The sequence below is a fragment of the Mustela erminea genome, chromosome 12 (assembly GCF_009829155.1).
Source record: "Mustela erminea isolate mMusErm1 chromosome 12, mMusErm1.Pri, whole genome shotgun sequence".
NCBI lineage: Eukaryota > Metazoa > Chordata > Mammalia > Carnivora > Mustelidae > Mustela > Mustela erminea.
In genome coordinates this window covers 34,652,128-34,674,337 of record NC_045625.1, presented here as the reverse complement: position 1 = coordinate 34,674,337, position 22,210 = coordinate 34,652,128, and the positions used below count along the sequence as shown (strand labels likewise).

Sequence of the window (22,210 nt, the reverse complement as noted above, 5' to 3'; positions counted from 1 at the left end):
TTTGTCCTTCACTGCCCCGGAGTTGGGTAGGAAAGAACTGAATAAAGCTGAGACTGAAATTCTTCACCATTCATGGTGTTGTAAAGTTCCAGCTTGGCTAGCTATCCCCAGACCCATTTCCTCTTTCTCTTCAGCACGAAGGTAGACTACATCTCTCGGCCCGTGGCCACGAGATTGAGTTCTGACTAATAGCATGTGAGTGAAAATGATGTCTGCCATTTCCAGCCCTGCCCATGAAATCCTCTCAAGGCTGATCCTCCGCGTTTGTGCCTTTTTTGCAGGCTTGATGCAAACAAGCAAGATAACTTTGGAGGCTTCAAGTTGAAGCTGGCAGAGCCAAATGATAAAAGGGACCAAGATCCCTGAGTCACTTTGTAGAATGCTGCCTGCCGACCAGGAATGCCCACATTTAACAATTATTTGAGCAAAAGACATATTCTTTTGTGTTTAGACATTTAAGTTATGGGGTATGTTTGTTACATCAGCTGGCATTGCCTTAACCAATACACAAGTTCACAGAGGAAATGAGGAAATTAGTCTGTGTCTACATTGTCCCTGCTTTTAGAACCTTCTAGGAGTTTTAGACATTTATCTGCCATGCTCTATAAAGTCTGCACAATGTTTGAATTCCACTTCACAGAAAGGTTTTTTCCCCAAACCCTCTTCAGGGGCCTTTCCTATTAAAAAGTCCCATTTATAGAAACTACTACTTAGCATTTTTGGAACTTGTTATCCTATTCAGCAGACTCTAAGTCAGGAGGCTTTGAACTCGGACAATTACTGCTCTTGATTAACAACAAGAACTGATGAGTTGGCCTTTCCAGTGTGCTAAGCAAACTCAGCCAAGCAGAAAATATCACTGAAGGGGAAACAATGGGAAGTGATTTTCCTGGTTACATTACGAGCCGTCGTGATATTTACACATGTTTGTGGATAATGTGGGAAACTCTGCCGCTTGCGTGCCCTTCCTGATGACAGTGCTGGGCTCAAGACACCATGTTTCTCACTTGACCTGGGCTGTCGATGCCATCCTGTGGCTGCAAGCATCCAGGCCAGTGGGAAAACCACAGACCTGGGGGTGTGCAGGCGTGGGTGCAGGATCCCTGAACCATTGCTTCAGAGTACCTGCTCCTCCAGGTGTCCCTGGGGCCTCGGGTGGTCAGACAGCCCAGCCGGCGGCAGCCTAGAGGAGTGGCCGTTGCTTCATACCCTCACCAGAATGGGGTATTTTAAAAAGAGATGGTTGTGAAACTGACTCCTGTTGTTTTTAATCTCAGGTTGCACTTGTATTTCGTATGTCTTCATGTGTGAGTGGTCATGCATGCTCTTTATGCATTTCTTTAATGGGGACAGTAGTATTTTACATATCGTTGCATACAAAATCTGCACATATTAAGGCCAGTGCACCTCTTCATGTTTCATGGGTTTATTTTTCCACATTATTTGTCCTTTTTTGTTATTGTTAACTTTTTTTTTTTTGGTACATTTAAAGTTTAAAAAAAATTAAGCAGTCAAAATTCTATCTTTTCCTTTGAGGCTATTCCATATCTTTAAGCTTACAAAGTCACATTCCATATAGAGGTATGAATATATTCATCTATAAACACCACTAGTTTTATTAAAAATTGAAAAAGTAACCTCTTAGGGGCGCCTCCCTGGCTCAGTTGGTAGAGCATGAGATTCTTGATCTCAGGGTTATGAGTTCAAGCCCCACACTGGGCATGGTGCCTGCTTAAAAGAAAAAAAATAACTGTTTAATCCACCAGGGGCTTATCTGAGTGGAAGGTGTGAGGTAAAGATCTTCTTGGAGCTTTGGTAGGCTCCTTGATGGTTCATTTCTGCATTCTACCTTTGTCTCACTCCTTTCCAGCTGCTATGACAAAAATACCATAGATTAGGTGGCTTGAACAACAAACATTTATTTCTCACAGTTCTGGAGGCTGGGGTCCAAGGTCAGGGCATCGGCAGATTTGATTTCTACCTAAGGCCTGTCTCCTATGTTCCCATATGGTAGAGGGATAAGGAAACTCCCGAGGGTCTCTTATAAGACCATTTGCGAGTGTTTCACCCTCAAGACCTAATCTCCTCCCAAAGTTCTCTCCTCCTAAATACCACCACATTGGGGATTAAGTTGCCATATATGAATTTTCCTGAGACATATTGGGCTATGGCAGCCCTCGTCCTGCATTCAGTACTGAGCCTGGCTCAGAGAAGTTTCCAACTAGAGTTTGACCTTTGGATGTAAAATTTTGGCTTCTTACAGCTGAGATCTCTTGGCAAAACTCATATTGGCCATTTGGGGAAAAAAACCTCCCACAGTGCATGTATTCCTCACAAGATCATTGAAATAAATGTTATAAGGTTTATACCCATTGTATGGATGAAAAAAACCAAGGCTTCTAGAAGTTAAGAGACTGCTTACATCAGCAAACTGACCACCCAACCCAGGCTCTTAGGAATCTTTGTCCTGCCTTTTTCACAGCCCTACGGCAGCCTCATTCCCCCACAGATCACCACCGCACCCAGCACCTAGCACCGGGCCTGGTTCCAGCAGGCGTTTGAGTGAAGGATGGGCCTAAGGTGAAAGTCTCCTATAGCAGACCTCAGGTATGTCCCTCTCATCCTCTTTGTGACAGTCACTGAGGTTGGAGGTGCCGGAGGCTGCTAGAGCGGATTCCAGGCTGGCATTTCCACCCCTCTTGCTGGAGGCCTTGCGTCGACCTCCCTTCTGCCTCCATTCACACCCGGGCTATGGCAGATACTGGGTGGCCCACACCCAAGGAGGGCAGGCGGGGGTCCTCTATCCCAGGGAGCTGGAAACGAGGGCATCAGGGACGGCGATGTCTGCTCTGCCTCACCAGATGGTCCCATTTTCAGTTCCAAAATGCTGCCACTTCTCCTTGAAGTTCGTGTCTCTAAGCCATGAGCCTGGGGAAGAAAGGCGCTGGGCCAGCGCTCCGCTGCACCAGCACGTCTCTCTCCCTCAGGAATCACCTTCGTCACCATCCATTGCCAAAATGAATGGAGGCTGCATGGCCGGCTTTATTAAATATGAATGAGTCGCAGCCCACGGCCCCCACGCGGTCACTCACCCACTCCATCTCTGGCAATTACTGTGTCGCACACACTGTGCCAAGGGGCGCAGCGGTCCCTGCCTGCCCTTGCAGACTGACACCGCCCAGCAGGGGCAGGGCTCAGCTCTGCAACTGCCCCTGATGGAAAGCCACTCCTGGGCTCCCGTGCACTCAGAATGGCTCTGCTTTGCAGGTGTAGGGACAGGGCACCTTCCACAGAAGGACTGGATTCTCAGGCTCCAAGCCTTCGCTGGGTCGGGCCTGTGGCTTTGGAGCCCAAGACAAGGTCTCCTGGTCTGGTGGGCTCCTGAGCAAAGCCTGCATGTTAGAGGTGTGTGGGTAACACCCAGACATTTTTTATTTCAGGCAGTTTTAAGATCCAGGTTAAGAGCACGTGTGCATGTGCACACCATCACTAAACACACATTCAGTGTGTGTTAACGTTACCTCACAAGAACCAACTAGATTGTGAGTTTCGTGTCACTAGGGTCCTTGGTAGCCCTGTTCACTGCTGTGTCCCCAGTGCTGGGGACAGAGGACCTGCTTAAACATTATTTGTTGAATGAATAAACAAGGTGGGTGTTACTGTTTAGGAGCAAATGAAGTGGAGTGACAGAACTCACCAAGGTTCTCCAGCCACTGAGTGTCAGAGCTAGGTGTCCCCTCCAGGGCGGGGCTCCAGCCAGCCCCACAGGCTGCCAGCTTGCCCGCCCAGGGCCCTTCCTGCCCTGCCCAGGCCAGGGTCCAACACCACTCCACGCTGCTATAGGTACATGGATTTGTCTGACCTTAATTCCATCAGGAGAGCCAGAAAAATTCCCCATGGCCCCACGTGGCTCTGTCAAAGTTGTCAAAAACCATCTATGAAGTTGTAAAGACAAACGAAATCAAATTCTTTTTCTGAACTTAAAAAATTACTTTTATTTTAGGAACCAATAAAATTATGGCAAATATTTACAAATAATTATCTCACATAAAGGTTACATAAAATCAATTCTTCACAAGTAACAGTCACTCATGAAAAGACACACAGATATTAAAACTACGCCAATCTTATTGCAAGTTTCTCCAACTAATCTAAAATAAAAGTGTTGCAATAAACCATTTAACTTAGAATAAAACCACAAATTTCAGGTTTGACGAGGAAAAAAAAAGTAAAAAACCAAAACCCCACCCCTGTTTTCTCCCAAGTCCCACCCCCAGCCCCTGCCCTCCTCCCAACAAAAGAAAAATATGTCCGACATCTTTGGCAAATTGGCACTGCTGTAATTACATTCAAATATTATTACACACAAAAGCAACACACGTCACTAAGAAAAAAAACCACCAATATTTCAAGTCAGTTATTTTCTACTAGAAAAAAAGAATACAAAACATACACATTTTTAAGAAGCTTTTTTTTTTTTTTTCAATCTGTTGGAGACAGATCGTCTCCCACTTTCAAAGGCAATTCAATTGTGGGGGGGTTTGTACTTTTTTTTGTACTTTTTTTTTTTTTTAACAAGTAGCGTCTATGCAGGCATCACAAACTTTGGCGGATACAGTAGATATGTATTTCTTTGATGCTGGAAGGTCAGACCCTAAGACAAAGTCAACCGTCTCAAAGAATGAGAAGCTAAATCCATGTGTCTTCCTGGCAAAGAGTTCCACTTGCAATGTAATCTGCATTTATTTCTATAAATACTCAATGTCCAAAGGCCACTAGAGGGTGAACAACCAGGGCAGCATCTGTCAGCAAGAGTCAGGGCAAAACCCAAATCAGATTTCCACCCTCGGCCCAGACCTGGAGGCCCAGCGGCGCGGGGTGGGGTGGGGGCAACCAGGGGGCCCCCACTGCCCACTCTACCCCCCCATTAATCTGGTAGCGTGGGGCCAGGGGATGGGCATGCCTCTTCCTGAGCCCCAGGATAGGCTGCTGCCAGATCTGCTCACCATCTCTGACCAAAGGCAGGGAGAGCAGGCAAGAATTGGCATGAGGAAACTCAGCACCAGGTCTGAGTTTCAAGTGTCTGAGATGCAGGGGTGTACATGTGCGTGTGCGTGTGCATACTCACATGTGCACATATGGAGGGGAGGGCCTGATCCGGAGGCTCTGAGTTTTGCAGGGCATTTCAGAAAGACTCAGGACTTATTTATTTTTAGCTTTATAGCAATTAATTGGCTATTGATTGGTTGGAATGTTCAACTCTCCATTTCCTCAAATACAATAAAATAGTTTCATTAAAATGTATTCATGCTTGAAAATAAGGGAGCCATTAAGTGGTTTCCTTTCTGTTCCACTCCAAGGGAAATGCACCATTTGTAAATCAAAAATCCATCATCCAAAATCACTTGTTCTTAATGGTGCTTTTAGAGAAGATGAGGGACGTGGCCTTATGCGTGGTGATTTTGGGGATACGGGTGGCCCCATGGCAATAGTTGTAGGAATGGGTGGGCCTGTGGTTGGGGTGGGTGAGGCTCAGCTTGACCTCTTGCAGCCAGGCCTTAAGAGCCGGGCGAGGGGGTGCCTGACTCCCCATCTAACCCGCCCCCTGCTGTTGCACACACTTCTTCCCCCAGCCATGCTCAGAACTGTCTAGAGCTGAAAGGTGGAATTCCTGCCTGCGTTGTCCTGCCCACACGCCAAATGTACTACCTGAGATGGACTGTTTTAGAATTCGTTACGATTTCCTCAGTAAATAAAGAGTTGTGTTTTCTCCTTGTGCTGCTCAGAGGTCTAAGATATAGGAAGGAGCATATCTAGAGTTACTGCGTGGTGGTTACATTTACCCCCAGCTCAGACTTGGGCTAAATGGGATCCCTGGGAACAGATGGACTGAAACTCTAGATTGGCAGGGACGTGACCCTGAGGTCTCCTTGGATCCTGGGGTGGGGGGTGGCCCAGGAACGGGACCCCGTGTCGAGAAATCACAGCAAAGGAAAGAAAGTCTGGTGCCTGGCTGCTCCTGGCAAGCAGCCCACATCCCAGAAGCTGCAGACCCCTCCTAGGAGAGCGGGCAGGCCGGGGACTTGCTTCCAGTCCTCCCTGGCAGCCCCTCGGGACCTGGCCGCCACTCTGGAGATGCAGCGGCAAGCTGACAGTGGGGATGTGCAGATCAGCACTGTGGCTCCACCATGAATATGCAAGAGGGAATCCTGAGGTAAGGGGTCGGCAGGGGACAGGGGGCTGAAGGGGCTGCTGGGAGGTGGGGCGGACTGCAGGCTAGGAGTCATGGCCTGACTGTCCAACTTTCCGATTATGTTTTGTTACCTTTTAAGAAATGTACTTGCCTTGGACCTCTCCGAGGCCAAAAGAACTAAAGGAATAAATTCTCCAGGAGCACCGATGTGCGTGCCTGGAAACCATCAAAGGCAGGCTCCTAGATGGGTGACAGGGCCACGGCCGCAAAGCCAGCTTCTTAGCGGGGCCTCCCAGGAGCTGGTATAGCCCAGAGCCCTGTGGGTGTCCATCCGCTCTAGCTTGGGCCTGGCCGATCCAGGGGCCTGGCTTTCTCTCTACCCTCGGGGCAGCTGTGTCTCAGACGTGTCTTGTTTCTAGGTGTTTGTCAGGAGTGCTCGGTTTGTTTTTAAGATTTGCTCCCCATGGCTTGGAGCTAAAATCTAGCTGAAATGTCATCCAGAAGGAGAGAAGCTGGTACCAGAGGCTCCCAAAGGTAGGGCAGTTGCTCTGGGCTATGACTTCTCATAAAGGGATTTTACCCCTCAGTGCCCTGTGGCCACATCTGGGGCACTTTCCTCCCACCCCACCCCCCACAGGAAAGACCCCTCTCAAAGCCATCAGTCTGTCCACTCCCACCACTCCCAACTGTTCTATCCAACCCACCTTCAAAGCCCAAACAGTCTGCAAGAGCCCAGGGTGAGGAGGGAGGGGTAGGGACTGGGGAGGCCCGTCCCCGACAGTGACTGGCCTGACAAGCTAAAGCACGTCTCCCATCTTGCTGGGCTCCCGTCTTCAGTGAAAGGCAGGAGGTGAAGAAGAAATGTAGCCCTGGACAAAAATTATTGGGTCACGAGCTAGGATCCCAGTGGATCAAACATGACCCACAAACCTGTTCTTTTGGTTGAAAAGTATTTAAGAAGTTTCCACCTTTGAAAGCCCCTGGATGGGGCCAGGTCCATCCTACCCGCCATGCCTCCTCACTCCCTGCCTGAGTGGCAAGATGACTCTACCTGCCTGACTGGGGAAGCAGCAGTTCAGGGGCCTGGAGACTGCAGTCTGTGTTTCCCAGGCCTGTGGTCGCCATCAGGGCCTGGCTGGGGAATGCCTACATGGTGTCACAGACAGGTCTGAAGTCGGAGCCACGGTGAGGGGACATCTTGTAACCCCTGGAACCTTAGACCCTGGGAATCAGAGGCAGGCCCATGTGCAGGCCCCGCCAGGGCCAATGGTGTGGTCTTGGATGTGGTCTGATCCCCTCAGAGTCTCAGGACCCAGCAGGGAAGAAATGTGAATGAAACCTCAGGAGCACTGTAGTGAAGGAATCTGGGCAAAGACTTTGCAGGTTTGGTGTTAAATGGAAACCACAGTAGACCAGCAAAGCCACCAAGCCTTAGGCCATTTGGTCAGGCCAGCCTCTAGGTCTCTGTTCTTTCTTTTCTCATTGTGGGTATAGGGGGTTTCTAGGGATTGAAAGGTATGTCTAAGCCATATGCTCCCATGACAAGAGCACACTTTCTGTGGAGAGAGAATGAGGCCCAGAGATCTGAGAATTCACCTCACTTCTGTCTTGCCATGGAAGCCCCAAATCTCAGTTTTCCCATCTCTAGAGTGCGTATTGTGATCTTTGCCCCAGGGAATGGTCAAGGATTGCAAAGCACCATACAAATGTGAGTTATGAAAGGGCTAACCCTAACTAAGGCGCCTTGGGAAAGGGAGGCTGGATTTGATATGTCCTCAGATTTTCCAAGGCTGGAGCTAGACTAATGGTATGAAACTTTTTTTTTTTTTTTAATAAAATCCACAGGGTCCTTTCTGAAAGTCAGAGCCGGAACATAGGGCTGAAGACCTGTGGAGGAGTACCCCAATCCTCCAGCCACAGTGCTGGTGAAAGCCCTGGCCTTGTTTTCCATTCAGAATTTTCTGGCATTTACTCAACAGCTTGTGTCCTTTGGAACCTTTCTCTCTAAGCTCCCAGGCAGTTCCACCAGGCAGCGTGTGGGCTGGGGAGAGCAGGTACTTGTGTGAGAACGTGCATGTACATCCTTGTGCTCTTGTGCTTCTGCCCGGCAGCCCAGGAATCAAGGGGTTGTCTTATAAATACAAATGCAATCCGAAGACCAGCAGAGCCTCAGGGGAGATAGGAAAGGCATGGATGGAGCTCATCACAGGGCACGAGAAGGAACAGAAGGGGACCAGCTGGGCTTTGATGAGGAAGGACAGTGTTTGCTTTAAGCAGTTGGTTCAGGGAAGGCCAACTTCCCAATAGCTCGAGACCACAAGGGGGGATGTGGACCAAAGGTGTTGGTACAAAAGGCCAAAGGCCTGATCTGAAGACCCCTGGGCCCACCCCTTCCTGCAGGAGGGAAGGAGGGAAGGAGGAAAGGAGAGGCCAGCTATCGTATCTTCTCCTACCTTGCCTGGCAGGTGGAGGCTGGAGCTAGTTCATCCTGTTCCTGGAGGAACACAGCTACCTCCCTTCTTTGCCCAGCAGGTTCCAAGGTGGTGGGTGTGCCTGCAGGGAGCGCCCTGGCTCCACCTCTGCCCTGGGTGGTTGGGCCTCCTTGTCACTAATAGCTCAGGACTTTCCATCTGTGGCAGTGGGCCCAGAACGATTTCCCACTGCCCTTGCTGTCAACTTCCCTCTCCAGGGATGGAGGGATCACCTTGTGCCAGGGGTCAGGAGGCTGAATCTTAGCCCCACCTCTGCCAGTCACTGCCTGGGGACTCCACCTTGTTGAGCCCCAGTTTCCTCTTCTCTCCCACCACCTTGTAGGATGTTGGGGAGTAAACACGCGGTAGCCAAGGATCTGTTCTATTTCCCTGCATTGTTCTAGGCTTCCCCAAACTGGGCCTCAGTTTCCCCTGGGGGGAGCTGGACTAGATCTTTTCAAGGCAGATTCCCATCCCTCTGCATGTTCTTATTTCCCATTTGGTCCAAATATTAGTAGGACATAGATGCCCACCCCCTATGCTTGCTCAGAAGTAGAAGACCTGCCCCCGGATGGCCCAGCTACAGCCCCAGCACCCTGGGAAAGAGGAAGGCAAGGAGATAACTGGAGGATGGCCTTGTAGGTGACCCAGCTGTACCAAGTCAGCCGAGGCTCAAAGAGGAAGGTCTAGTCCGAGGTCACACAGCAAAGAAGTGGTGTGGCCAGGACAAGACCTCCCAGGCCCAGTAACCCCAGGCTCTGCACTGCCCCAGCTCTTTGCCAACTTGGTGACATGCAAACATCAGAGACCCTGTCACACGAGATGGCAAAGTCTATTTTCATCTATGTAATTAAGCCTAGATCGGGACAGGGCCTTCATCTTGTTGTTCTGACTTGGCAAGAAAGACTACTGAAGGAATTGAGGCTCCAGGCAAAGGGATGGTGGCCCCTGGCACTCCTATTTCAAAACCACTCCCAGTTCACACAGCATTTCCTTACTACTTATCTTGATCCCCTCCTGAAAGGCCTTCCTCTGTCCCCCACATCTTCCCAATTTTTTTTTCTGACCACTCCAGCATCCACTGAGGTCTCCAAGCTCCCAGGGTCCTTGGCCATGGCCCTGACCATCACCACCCCTTGCATCAATAGGTATATACCCACTGTGCAAAGTTAGGCATCTGCTCCTACCCCAGCACCTCTATTCCTAGCTGCATACTAGGCTCAGTGGGGACAGGGAGGGGCTAATTGGGAAGCTCTGGCTGACTGCTGTAGGTGTTTGTGGTCCTCAGTGCAATAATGTCTTTTTTGTTAATTATTGTCTACATGCCAGGGACAGGCTTGCCCGGAATCCACTTTCTGGCATCCTGGAGGGTGGGAGAAAGGTCCACGGTGGGTGTCCAATGTGATTTGAGCCTGGGCATGCCTCAGAAAATACATCCCAGTTCAGTTCAGTGATTCCAGGGGCTTGGGAGTCCCTGCCTTGGACTATGGTCTTCTGGGTCCTGTCCAGCCCCAGGATTCCAAGTCCACAATGCAGTCAGCACCTTGGACAGTATCTTTAGACTTTGTAGCTGAGGAATCAATCTCCCAGACAGTTCTTTGTTCTCTTTGAGTCCTTTGATATGGAAAAGAGCTGCTCACACAGCACTAGGGCCAAAAATACGGAATCAGGAAGTCAGGGCATCTCTCCAGTGTGTTTCTCCCGAGGAGGGATCTCAGGGGGGAAGCTTGAAGCATAACCAGCCCGATGAGCCTCTTAGTCCAGACATTAAAGAAGTAGCAATGAGCAGTAGGCTGTGCCCGGAGGTGGGCATCCTTAGTCTCAAGGACAACTCCGAGCCCACCTGTACGGGACAGCCAGGACAGAGGGGATGCTCTGCACACAGGTCTAAGACGTCCTGTGACACATCAGAAGTACTGGATGCATAATGGATGGGCAATCTGCTCAGTTGGACCCTCAGGCCCACAAAAAAGCAAGAAGGTATTTACACGGGTGCTGTTGAAGTGACAAAAGCAAGCTCTCCTTCCCAGGCCTGGGGCAGGAAGACAGGTGGATGGTCAGTCAGCTGGGGACTGGCAGGCTAGGCTAGGGCTACAGTTGTCTGCAGAATAGTCTGTGGCTTTGCAGAGACCTGGTTGCTGTTGGGAGAAGCTCACTGATTGACTCTTAGAAATGGACGTGTGTCTAGAAGTCCAATGGCCTTACCATAGAACCCCAGCTCCCTGGCAGGAGAAGGTTGGGAGGGAGTTTCAGGCGAGAGGGGATTGCTGGGGGATGGTCTCACTGGGCCCCTCTGGCTGTCTTCGGAGGGGCTGAGAGGCTATCGCCCTCAGTGATATGTATTATAAGTGCTTGGCGCCCGCCTGGCTCCGAGGGTCAGTGACGGTCGTAGGCAGTGGCGGCCGCAGGTGGGGCAGCTCCTCGGGCCGCAGCGCTGTAATAGTACGGGGAGCCTGGGGGAGACAGAAGAGGGCACAGAGGTTCAAGGGTGACCTTGTGCCTGCAACCCCATACCTGGGGTCCCCTTTCTACCAGGGGCCCCTCCCCTTCCTCCCAGGCCACCAAGATCTCTGTCCCAGTCTGTTCCCCAGATTGCAAGCTTAATTAGGGTTGCTTCCTCTTAGGAGATTTCAAGGCCTCCTCCCCATCTAGAGCTGGGGGAGGCAGACTGGGGCCCTCAGGTCCAATCCTCCCTGCTGCCTGTTTCGGTAGTAACGGTTTACTGGAACTCAGCCTTGCCCATTTGTTTCTGTGCTGTCCGTGGATGCTCTTTTGCTACCACAGCCGAGCTGACTGCTGCAGCTGAAGTCACATGTTCTGCCAAGCCCCAAATGTTTACTGTCTGGCCCTTGACAGGACGAGTTTGCCCACTTCTGGCCTAGAGGGTGAAAAGCCATCACTTCTTAGTTCTCCCTGTGGATCCCTTGTGACCTGACTCCGCCCACCTCTCTGGCTTTCCCCCCAACAACCACTGATTCCCAGCCCACACCGTGCACAGACCACACCCCAGGGAGCTCAGACTGCACACAGGTCTCAAGGACACCCTCATGCTAATAGCAACTACCCGTGGAGAAGCATTTCTTCGGCCTCGCACTGCTTTTTCACATGTGTTGTCTCATCTCCGCCTCCAGGACAGGCGCGTTAGCCCATTAGCCTCCTCTCCTTGCCTCTCTGCCTCTCTGCCTCTTCGCCTCTTCCTGTGCTCCTTCCTGAAGCCCTTCTGAGCTCAGTCTCCTCTGCAGCCTGGACCTGGGCCCCAACCATCTCTTTTACTGCTGCTTCCCCCACCCCGGGACGCCCCTGGATGGAGACCCCCACATGGTCAGGTGCTGGGCTCTGGCTCTTCCCTGTGTCTGTCTTCAGTCCCTGGTCGGTAGCTAGGCATGTGGCCTGTGCTCACAGCCAGGTCGGATGAGTAAAGGCATGGCAGCACCCAGTAAACAGACAATAGCAGAGACCCCTGCCCATTTACTCATTTCTTTTCTGGCTCTGTTGGGGACAATAAGGGGCAATAATCACAAACATCACAGACCAATGTCCAGAGTCAGCAGAAGGATTAGAGCTCTGGGGAATACAAGATGATTCTGGCTTGGAATATAAGATGAGTCAGTTTTCCTGGAGGATGTGGGTTGGGCTGGGTTTGGAGGACAGGAAGAGACAGACATGGGGAGCCTGAGGTATGGGAGTCCATGGTGGCCTCTCTCCCCGTGGAGGCCCTCCTACCTGTGACCTCCAGACAGAGCCAGGGTGAGGGCCAGGCTGGGTTCCTCCCACAGTCTCCAGGCTTCATTTTGGGGCTACCTGCTTCAGACAAGGCCTCCAGGAAGCCTATGCTGTGCCCAAACTCCTCCCCAGGGATGAAAGAGTCTGGGGGGCTCGGGGAGACCAGCAGATTCTCAGAACTACAAAGCTTAGAGATGCCAGGCCATTGCCTCATTCTACAGGTGAGGACACGAGGCTCAACATACAAAACCACATGCCCAAAGCCACAGGGCCTCTCAGTGCCACAGCCTAGCTCGCATCCAGGACTCTTCCCACCGTGGTGCAGTCCATGGTCTGTCTACCTACTGCTGGGGGGCAGGGTTTATCCAGGTGGACAATGGTGAGGGCCCGGGTGGCCCCCAGACCATGCATGGGAATAGTGATCTGCTTAATCCCTGGGGGAGTGGGCTCATGTTTATTCTGAAATCCCAGCCAAATCCAAACCAATTCTGGTGAGTCTCCCAGATACCATAGCTGAGCACCAAATCATGGACTCTTGGCTGAATCACCCTGAACAAGTGGCTTAAATCTGAGTCTCCGTTTTCTCCTCTGTAAAAGGAGGTCATAATGGGGTCATATGAGGGCACCACAAGACAAGGATATGAAAATGTTTTGGAAATTGACACTCTTCTAAGCCACTTAGAGCCATTCACTCTTTCCATTTCCAAAACAATTCCATCAGGTAGAGATTAGCATTGTCCCCATGTAGCAGATGAAGAAGCCGAGGCAGAGAGACTGTACGTTCCCCAAGATTACACAGCTCGTACATGATCTAGAAGGCAGGAGCGCGGAGGCACTGTAGCACCTGCCACTGGCCCTCCAAACTCAGTCCCAATGACTGCTTCCTCCCTTTGCCCCCCTGGGGAGGGAGTATGGCGCAAGCAGCGGTGACAGTGGAGGAGGAGAGGGAAATACCTCTCCGTGCTGATCTAGAAGGCAGAGACACCCATCCCATGCCAAGTGTTCCCAGAGATGGCTTTTCCTGCTGCCTCCTCTGTTACCTTCCTAGTTGGAGCCCTGGCTCAGAGACACCTGTCAGCCAGTCTTCTCTGTCCTCTCTTCGGGGTTGGGGACAGCATTAGGACAATCCCCCATGGAGAATCTGTGCTGCCAGCCCTACATCCTGCCTTAGAGAGGAATGTGCGTGCCTGTGCCCCCGGGGGTGGGGGGTGGTCCTGCAGGCCTGGGCAGGGCAGAGGAGTGGAAAAACAGCAGAGACTGCCTTCACCAAGGGCTCTCCTGGGGGCAACAAATGTGAGTCTCCTGGGAGGAACCCGGCTCAACCCTCCCTTTTCCCACAGGCCACCACTCACCCCTGGCTCTGACTCATTCCCCTCCCAAAGCCTAATCTCTTGGCCAGCTTGTCCCCCCAAATCAAAAATGCCTGCATTTACCATGAGAAATGAAACCACCACCTTAGGAAGCACTGTGTCTTTCTAGTGCCCATTAGACCTCCACCTAGAATTTTTCCCAATTCAGTTTTATCAGTTTGTTCTTGACACAGTCATTCCAGGTTCCTGCTCACTCCCTCATCCCCTTACAGCAGGCCCCAAGCACACCCATTCTAATCCTAACTGACCCCTGCTTTCTTCCCCACCCCACCTGCCTCTGTGCCCCGCCCCCCCCAGCCTCGTCATTGTGCCCTGGCTGGGCCTTGTGTGGGCACCATGCTGGCGGCTCCTGCAGAGGGGGCTAGAGGGGAGGGGAGTTCTCCTGAGAATTCAGTGCCCAGCCTCACTAGGTCAGCGTTGCCCATCCTGGCTTTGCGGGTTTCTGGGAAGGGGACTACAACCAGGCTGGCCAGGGTGCAGGTGGTACATGTGAGGCTGTGAGCACACAGGTGTGTGCGTGTTGGGGGGGGCTCACCTGTTTCTGCAGCTCCCACTGATCGAGCAGGGGCGCCAAGGAGCCTCAGAGCAGCTTCCCACACCCCACTCTGGTACCTTCCCCAGAAATAGTCGGTCTACCTCTCTGGTCCAGGGGGATGCTTTCAGTTAAAGGCCTGAAGACAGGCTGGGTAGAGGACAATCTGGCAGATGTGATGGGCATGCAGCTTATTTGCAAGACTATGGTGCAGTGAGCCCCATGCTTCAGGAAGGTGGGATCACTGCTTATTCAGGGCTGTGGGCCTCAGGAGAGCGCCAGATTCAGCTCCTGCCTGAACGAAGCCCCCAGTGGCAATTATCCTCATTTTATAGCTGAGACAACTGAGGCCCAGACTGGAGGATGGCCTGACTACGATTTCCCAGGTTACAGACTTGGGAAGTACAGGGGCCATTTCTCATGTCTATCTGCCCAGTGTTGTGTTGACTTTCCCTGTGTTTGCAGGGTGTCCAGTGGTATGAGGCCCGCCTCTTGGAATGAACTCATTTTCTCATTCTGCTTGCTGCTAGGGCATAAGTGTGTCCCCTGGGCTCTGCCTATTAGAGTCTCTTGCATGTGAGGGCGCACTGGGAGGAAGTGAATGGGCCAAGACTTCATCTGCTAGGAGCAGATGGCGGAGGCACCCAGCTCCAAGTGGGAGTGGCGGCAGGGCCGAGCTCTCCCACACCCCGGCCAGAGCAACAGCAGAGGGCGGAGAGCCAACTGGCCACAGCAGGAGGGCTCCCCAGCCCTGGTAGTGTGGCTGGGTGATGTTCCCCACCATGTCCCCCCACACCTGTGTCTGGTCCTCCTGGAGATTCTAGAAGCCCCAGTACCCCTTAATAAATTGGTTTTCTGCTTCAAACAGCCAGAGTGGATTCTGTGATTTGCAACTGAAAGCCTAACAGATAAATACAGTAACCTGGCTTTCAAAAATTGGTCAGAGCTGTTCTCGTCACATACATGGTCTGAGTATTCGGGCCCCTCAAGGCTTCCTATGGAGGTACAAGGCCTCTTTTCCTGGATGTCGTGCTGTTCAGACTTCATTGGTCAGGGAGAATAAGAGGACCACACCATACCCTGGTTATGAATATAAGCTCCGGGGTCAGGGTAACTGGAGTTTGAGTCTTCACTCTGCCACCTGCAGGCTGTGTGACTGTGGCTAAATTATATACCCTTTCTGAGCCCACTGTCTTGATCTGTATAATAGAGATAATAGTATGCACTCCCTTGGGCTGTTGAAATGATAAAATAAGGTAACCCACCTGAAGAGTCTTCCCCAGCGCCCACACAGTGAGCTGGTACTCATTTAGATGGATGGAGTTTTAGTTCTTCCTCCTCTCCACAGTGGCTCTGGCCCTCTTAAGGCACTGACCACCTCCCTACACAGACAACCCTTGCCTGAGGCTCCCTCAGCCCCAGCCTGGAGGCTCCCTGAGACAAAGTCCTCATCTTTCCCTATCAGGCACACACAGCCCATACCTAACACCCAGGCATGTGAACTGCTTGCCCTCCAGCGCGAGCAGTGAAGGCCTCAGATGCCACCCAGCACGAGCCTCCCCTGCCATCCGCTTGGGCTCCAGACCCAGCCCTCTGCCCCTACCCCTCTGAAAGACTCTGGTTCAAGGAGACTGTGGTTAGCCTTTGCCTCCTAAGACTGACAGCTAGGTCAACTCAGAAACCAGGGCCTCTCCAAGCACTTGTTTCAGGAAAAGCATTAGGTAAATGGAGACATGGTTCAATACTTAGAATTGATTTTTACCAAAACCAAAAAAGAAGTCTACAGATCAGCCCATACAGGAGGCCAAAGTAGTAAGATCCCAATCATCTATAAAATGAAATCTAGGCTTAGGGACCAGGAGTAGTAACTGGTAGTAATCATTCTTTATTCTACCCGCAAAGTTTGCATGACCCGCCAGAAGGCTCTGGGCAGCTGGAGGCCCAAGTACACCGATGGGTGGCAGCCAGGAAGGTATGGTGTCTGTCATGTGTATGCCCTAGTCCTCTAATCACAGACCCATGACCTGGCAATTAGAGTCCAAAGGGATCAGGTTCTTGCTTTTTCAAAGTCTGTTTCCCAGTCCTAAAATAATCCAGGATCCAGGAATTAATAGGTTCTACTTAACCTGGCTTTTCAAAGCTGGACAGACAAGCCTGGGTGATCTCTAAGGCGCATCCTGACTGTGTGGGAATTCCTCGGCTAAGTGCTGGGGCAGGATCTGTGCCACTGCTTGAGGCTCATTGGCTAGCTCTGCCCCCACGTGGTGAGTGACATCTGTGAGCCCTGGCCCCCTGCTTAATGCTCCAGAACCTCCAGCTCCCATTATCACTCACCAGCTGGTTTCATGTCAGCTCTTTTTGGCCTTTTGAGGGCTGAGTTAGCCTGCTTGGTCTTTGCAGGGGCCCACATATCTCCGATGATATAAACAGATCAGGCTGGCCCCAGCAATGGATAATCTGCCAGCCTGAGGCCTGGGTAGAGGTGGGGCACCAGCTGAGCTCAGAATGGCAGGACGAGGAAGGCCTTTGGACACAGGGCACTCGATTTCCCAATGGAGTTGGCTCTGCTGAAGTCCATGCAGACATCACTAATCAATCACTAAGCCTCAGAGTCCTTATCAAGACAGGTAGCCACTACTAATCAATCCAAGTTGGCCTCCTTGCTGCCTCTTAGAGATTTCTCACCAGAAGATTCAGTGATTCTTAAGAAATATGTTACTCACGGGCAGGCACTTTTTCTACACTTCCCCCCTTCCTTCAACGCCTCTTTTTCTCTGTTTCCCTTCTCTCCCATTTTCCCTTATCTGCCAAAACATCTCGGGGAGGGAAGAGGGCTCGAGTGGAGCTGGAGCGGTGCTTACTGTCTGAAGCTCCCATCTCCCATCCTGGCTAGCACATATCTGACGCAAGCTACCCACCCTGACTAAGGGACCAGACTGCAGGCTATCAAGGGACCCTGGCCCAAAGAGAGTCCTAATGTGGCAGCTGATGGCCCTGGGGCCCCACAGGGTTCTACCAGTACTCACCGAGCAGCCCCGGGTTGGGGAACCTCCAGGAGTCGTTGTACGAGGGATACTGAGGGTGGCTGTAGGGGCTCCCGGAAAACTCACTCCCTGCATGTGGTGGGCGGAGAGAGAAACAGGAACCAAATGTCAGGTCAGGTTTGGAAAATGCCGATGGCATTTGCCTCTTACAGAAACGGCAGGTACTCTTCGTAACCAATAAAGGCCGTTCTGGCCCATGTTCCTATCAAGCAGACGGCTAACACAGGCCTTGTGTTTCCCCCTGTAACATTTTCCTTAGCAGAGGGAGTGAGTATCAGCCTCTAACATGCATACCATGACGCTACTGTGTGCCAAGTGTTCCCTGGGGATATCGGACCATTTTACAGGTGAGAAAACCGATGCCCAGGATTGCTCACAAAATGGTCTTGACCCAAGTTCGAAGCTGCAGACCGCCTGGCTCTCAGCCCTGACCGAGGCACTCCAGTGCCCCCAGTGTGGTTTCAGTTTCACTGCCCATGTGTTTCCTGAGTGGCTCTGGACTGAGAAGCCAAAGGTGACCTCGGTTCTAGTCTGGCCCACTGTGTTGTGAATCCAGAGGGGGCTGCTCTTGGGGCCCTGGTCTACAGGGGAGGATGAGACAGATGCTCAGGTCCATGCCAGGAGAAGGCAGACGGCACTTTGCTGAGAAGGCTGGGGAGCACAGCAGAGGGAGTGTGTCGGGGCCTTCCAGGCATTGGGAAAGGGGCTGAGGTTTGCTGCTGGGATGCTCAGGCAGAAACTCTGAGCTGTGTCAGGATAGGGATGGCGTTGGGGAAAGGTGGCGCAGTAGGACTTGAGGATGGCTCCCTCTGGCCCCAGACACAAGAAGTTGACGGGGCCCTGCTTCTTGTGTCTGGCACTTTCCCTGTGCTCTTTCTTCAGCCCCCAGAGAGCCTGTTTATCACCAGCCAGTCCTAGGAAAGGAGTCCAAAATTCCTGCCTGCAAACCTTGCTGCTTTGGCTCTGCCTGTCTCCTCCCTGTGCCTGGGATTCCCAGAGCGCCTGGTTTGGACCTCACTTAGAGTGGACACCGCAATGCCTGGCCCGGTTGTGTTGGTAGCTGCCTGGCGAGAGGCTTTGTAAGCCACCGGTTACAGAGCATGTGGCCCCTCCCTGGCAGTGGTGACAGAAGTTACACAGCCTCAGGAGACCACCCTCAGCCCAGACATGCTTCCATGCATTCCTCTCAAGGATGCCAAAGGGCAGGAGCCTCCAGAAGGACCAACCAGAAGGCAGGACCTGGAGCGCTGCTCTTTCCTCAGCATCCAGGCCCAGCTGTAGGGTCCCTGGGGCTCCACCAGGTAGGGCAGAAACAATAAGGGATGCCCGAGGGGCCAGCTGCTCCCACCCCCTGGGCCCACCTGGCCCCCTCCCCATTTCTATAGGCAACCACAGGCGGAGCACATGCACACACGCACGCACACACACACACATGCTCCTCCTCAGGCCTCTCTGGGGGCCACTCCCAGCCTGACAGGCTGAGCCTTCCAATTCTCTGTTTTTTATGCCTCAGTGGTCAGGGTGTCAGGTTCCGGCGGAGGGAGGGAGAGCATGGTGACAGAGCTGGGCCGCAGCAGCCCAGGCTCCGCATATCCATCAGTGCCTCCTCCTCCTCCTCCTGGGGGCCAAGGTGGGGGATCAGAGAGAACGAGCAGCCTGGAGAAGGGGGACAGCCACCCTCTTCTCAGGGCTCCGGGCTGCCCCATCAGAGGCACTTCCTGACAGCGTTGTGCCCGGGCCCAGGGCACCAGGCCATGCTGGCAAAGGTGGTCTCCGCTTTTCCTTCTAGCAACATCATGCCTGTCTGCCAGGCTCAGCTCCAAGGCCACCTCTTCCGGGAAGCCCCCTTGATCTCCATCCCTTCAGAAATGCACGTCTTGGATCCATTCAGCTGAAATTAACTGTGTGTTATCCACCCTGCACCCTCCACCACCTGGCCCCCAAACTGGCTACTTTTTTCTCTGGGAAGCCCCCTCTTTAGACGCACCCCGTTTCCCGCAGCATCCCACAGCACCTACATGGGAGTCTCCTGTGACGAGGGAGTGTCTGCCCCACAGGTCTGGGTCTGTTTCCGCTCAGATCCTGTGCGACAACCCTCACCCCCCGCGCTCCCCATATAATGACACCCCGTCCACAGCAGACAGTCGGGATCTGGGGAGAGCCTGTAGTCGCCTGCCTCTACCCGATACACAACACTCCTGCACATACGTCTGCATAGCTCCCTCTCTCACTTCCTTCTAGGCTTTGCTCCAGTTTCGTCTCCAGACCACCGAATTTAAAAGGGAACCGTTCCGCCCCATCCTTCTTTCCTGCTTTATTTTCTTCCACAGAACTGATCATGACTCAACATCTCTTTTGTGCTTATCCTGTGAATTCTGCCTCCAGGATGATGGACGCTCCATGGGGGCAGGGAGTTCCGTCTGTCAAATTCACGTCCCCATCCCACTGTCTAGCACAGGGCCTGGCATCTAGCAGTCACCGAGAACGGTCTGTTGAATGAATGAAGAGGTGTGCCTCAGTCCTCCAGGGACACAGATGACAGCTCTCGCTGCTTCTGCTATGAGTACTGCGAGCCGGGGTTGTGTGGAACGCCTGCTGCATGCCAGGATTCAAACCGGTTTATCTGACCCACTAGTGGCTTCCACTCACAACACTGTCCTGCTCCTCAGTGGAAGATGAGAGCCCCCGGGGACCCCGCCTGGTGAGTTGAGTGGGGACTTTGTGGGCATCCTCAGCCTGCCCTGGAAGAGTGAGCACTCGGGGTAAGGGCACCTTCCCCAGCCCGGGGCCCGAGGCTGACCTGTGGGAGTGGTCCGGCCACCTGCTGGACACATGAGATGTGGGGAGGCCAGGTCCTCAGATACCAAGACGGCTGCTTGTCTAGAGACCTGGCCTAGTCCTGACCCCAAAGGTGGCCAGAAAGCCGCAGACTCTCTAGGTTCAAGCCCACAGGCTACCATTGAACCCAGTGGTCCCCAGGCAGTGAGGCACAGAGTCTGGGAGCAACGTCCCTGGAGCCAGACTGTCAGGATTTAAATCCCAAGTGTCCTTCTTCTTAACTCTGTGACCTTGGGTGGGTCATTCAGCCTCTCCGTGCCTCAGTATCTTCCTCAGTAAAGCAGGGGTAATTAACAGATCCCACTGTGTGTGGTCACTGTAAAGGCTGAACGGGTGACGATACACAGAGTGCCCAGCACACGGTGAACTCTCAGCAAATGTCGGCCACGACCATGACCTGATCCGGCTCACGAAAGCTTCTCTGGCATTCAGAATCTAATCTAACCTTCCTGACAGTCCCATGAAGCTCACAAGATAGATGCAACTGTTTGCATTTTCTGTGTGCAGAAATGGAGGCTCAGAAGGGTGGAGGGACTTCGAGGCTGCCCCCCCCCCCAGCTCAGGACCCTCTGCGTATGTGACCCTGCCTTCCCATCTCGGGCCTCTCTGTCTCCTCCTTTTTTTTTTTTTCAACAGCCCCTTCTTGTCAGCTGAGCTTGGATTTCACTTCTCCCGGGCCATCTCCCCTGCTTCAGTTCCCCATACTCATGACACCCAAGGAACACTCACCTTCTTAGAAAAATGAATCCTGTCCAACTGAGAGAAGGTCTGGGGAAAGCACTGGGGGACTTTCTGGGGCTCCTGGGAGCCTGTGAGCCAGGAGAGACAGGATTTTGATAGGCAGAGGGAGCCAGTCTCTCCCAGGCACAAGCAAAGGGCTGCGTGGGACTGGTCAGAGTGCGACCACCTGCATGTCCAGGTCATTGTGAGGCCTGGCAGAGGCACGCCCCAGAGCAGAACTGGGGGGCAAGAATATCACGCTTTTCTCCCAGTAGAGCTGGGACCCAGGGGAGCCTAGGGAGTGCCAGGATCTGGAGCACGGGCTGGAGAAGGTGAGCCTGTGGTCAGGGAAACCAGCCAGGTGACTGCTGCTACAGTCCGAGCAGGAGGGGACAGGGGCCTGGGAGACAACGTTCGATGCTCTCCAGGGCGGGAAATGGAAGCCCCTCTTCAGGCTCATTGTCAGGACCCCCTGCAGTACTGCTAGCTGGCCTGACACAGCGACCACACAGTAAACCCCTTCCCAGATGGGAGTCACATTCGAGGTGAGCACAGCTCAACGCAAAAACCTGTGGGATCGCTGTGACACATCGTGTCTGCAGCACTCACAGACCAAGATGAACTCTTGGTCTAAAAAATAGGTAAATACCTTCTCTTATGACCACCCAGCACAGAGGACAGCATGAGCCCCTTGTTTCTGTCCACTAACCGATCCATGCTTTTGGCATCTCTCGAAAATACCAGCCCCTTAAGCTGGACAACCTTTTCTTTGTGCATTAATAGAAAAGTTTCTGTGAGGCAGACTGGGATGCCAGCCCAGTCTGGGCAGCTGTCACTCAGTGGACAGTGAGGCTGTCATCTGGAAGGCACGGCACATGGGCCCTCCTCAGAGACAGCTCCCGGGCTGTCTGGAGTTGGCCACATATGGGCCCCTAGGGACTGTCACCAACAGAACATGTCATCATTGTCTCCATCCCCAGCCTCCTGGGAGGGAGCAGTCCCGAGGGGAAACCAGGACTGCAGTGAGAGCAGACCTGGAGCCAGCACTGCCGGTGCCCCCCCATATGATGCTGTGGGAGCAGAAAGCAGGGAGGGGTCCGGGAAGGCGCGCCCGCAGATGGGTGTGGACGTTCCTATGGAAGGGCTGGGCACAGCAAAGGCTCTGCACTCAGCCCTCCGCCTACTGGCTGTGTGGCCTTGGGTGAATGAGTGAATTTCTCCTGGGCAGAGTCTCTTCATCTTGAATATGGACCCACACATAGGACTGGTGAGCGGGGAGAAGAGAACTCCCCTCTCCCTCTACCCAGGACGCTGAGGAT

The 22,210-nt window shown here is 52.7% G+C and overlaps 1 protein-coding gene and 1 long non-coding RNA gene across 10 annotated transcripts in view; one reads left to right on the top strand and one right to left on the bottom strand.

Moving 5' to 3' along the window:
• The window catches only part of LOC116569918, a 57,804-nt gene extending 53,189 nt beyond the window's left edge, over nucleotides 1-4,615 (top strand). For both annotated transcript variants that reach the window (XR_004277248.1, XR_004277249.1), the window contains one exon: nucleotides 2,483-4,615. This is a non-coding gene — a long non-coding RNA (uncharacterized LOC116569918). The remainder of the gene's footprint in view (nucleotides 1-2,482) is intronic.
• PAX5 (paired box 5) overlaps nucleotides 3,910-22,210 on the bottom strand; it is a 197,592-nt gene continuing 179,291 nt past the window's right edge. For 4 of the 8 annotated variants that reach the window (XM_032306381.1, XM_032306382.1, XM_032306385.1 and 1 more), the window contains 2 exons: nucleotides 17,316-17,402; nucleotides 7,397-11,117 (listed from right to left, as the gene is read on the bottom strand). In XM_032306381.1, the coding sequence (XP_032162272.1) occupies nucleotides 11,041-11,117; nucleotides 17,316-17,402 (164 nt within the window). In that variant the 3' untranslated portion in view covers nucleotides 7,397-11,040. Of the gene's footprint in view, nucleotides 3,936-4,559; nucleotides 7,063-7,396; nucleotides 11,118-17,315; nucleotides 17,403-22,210 lie in introns of those variants that run through there. The other 4 variants (XM_032306380.1, XM_032306379.1, XM_032306377.1 and 1 more) reach the window with 2 other exon arrangements.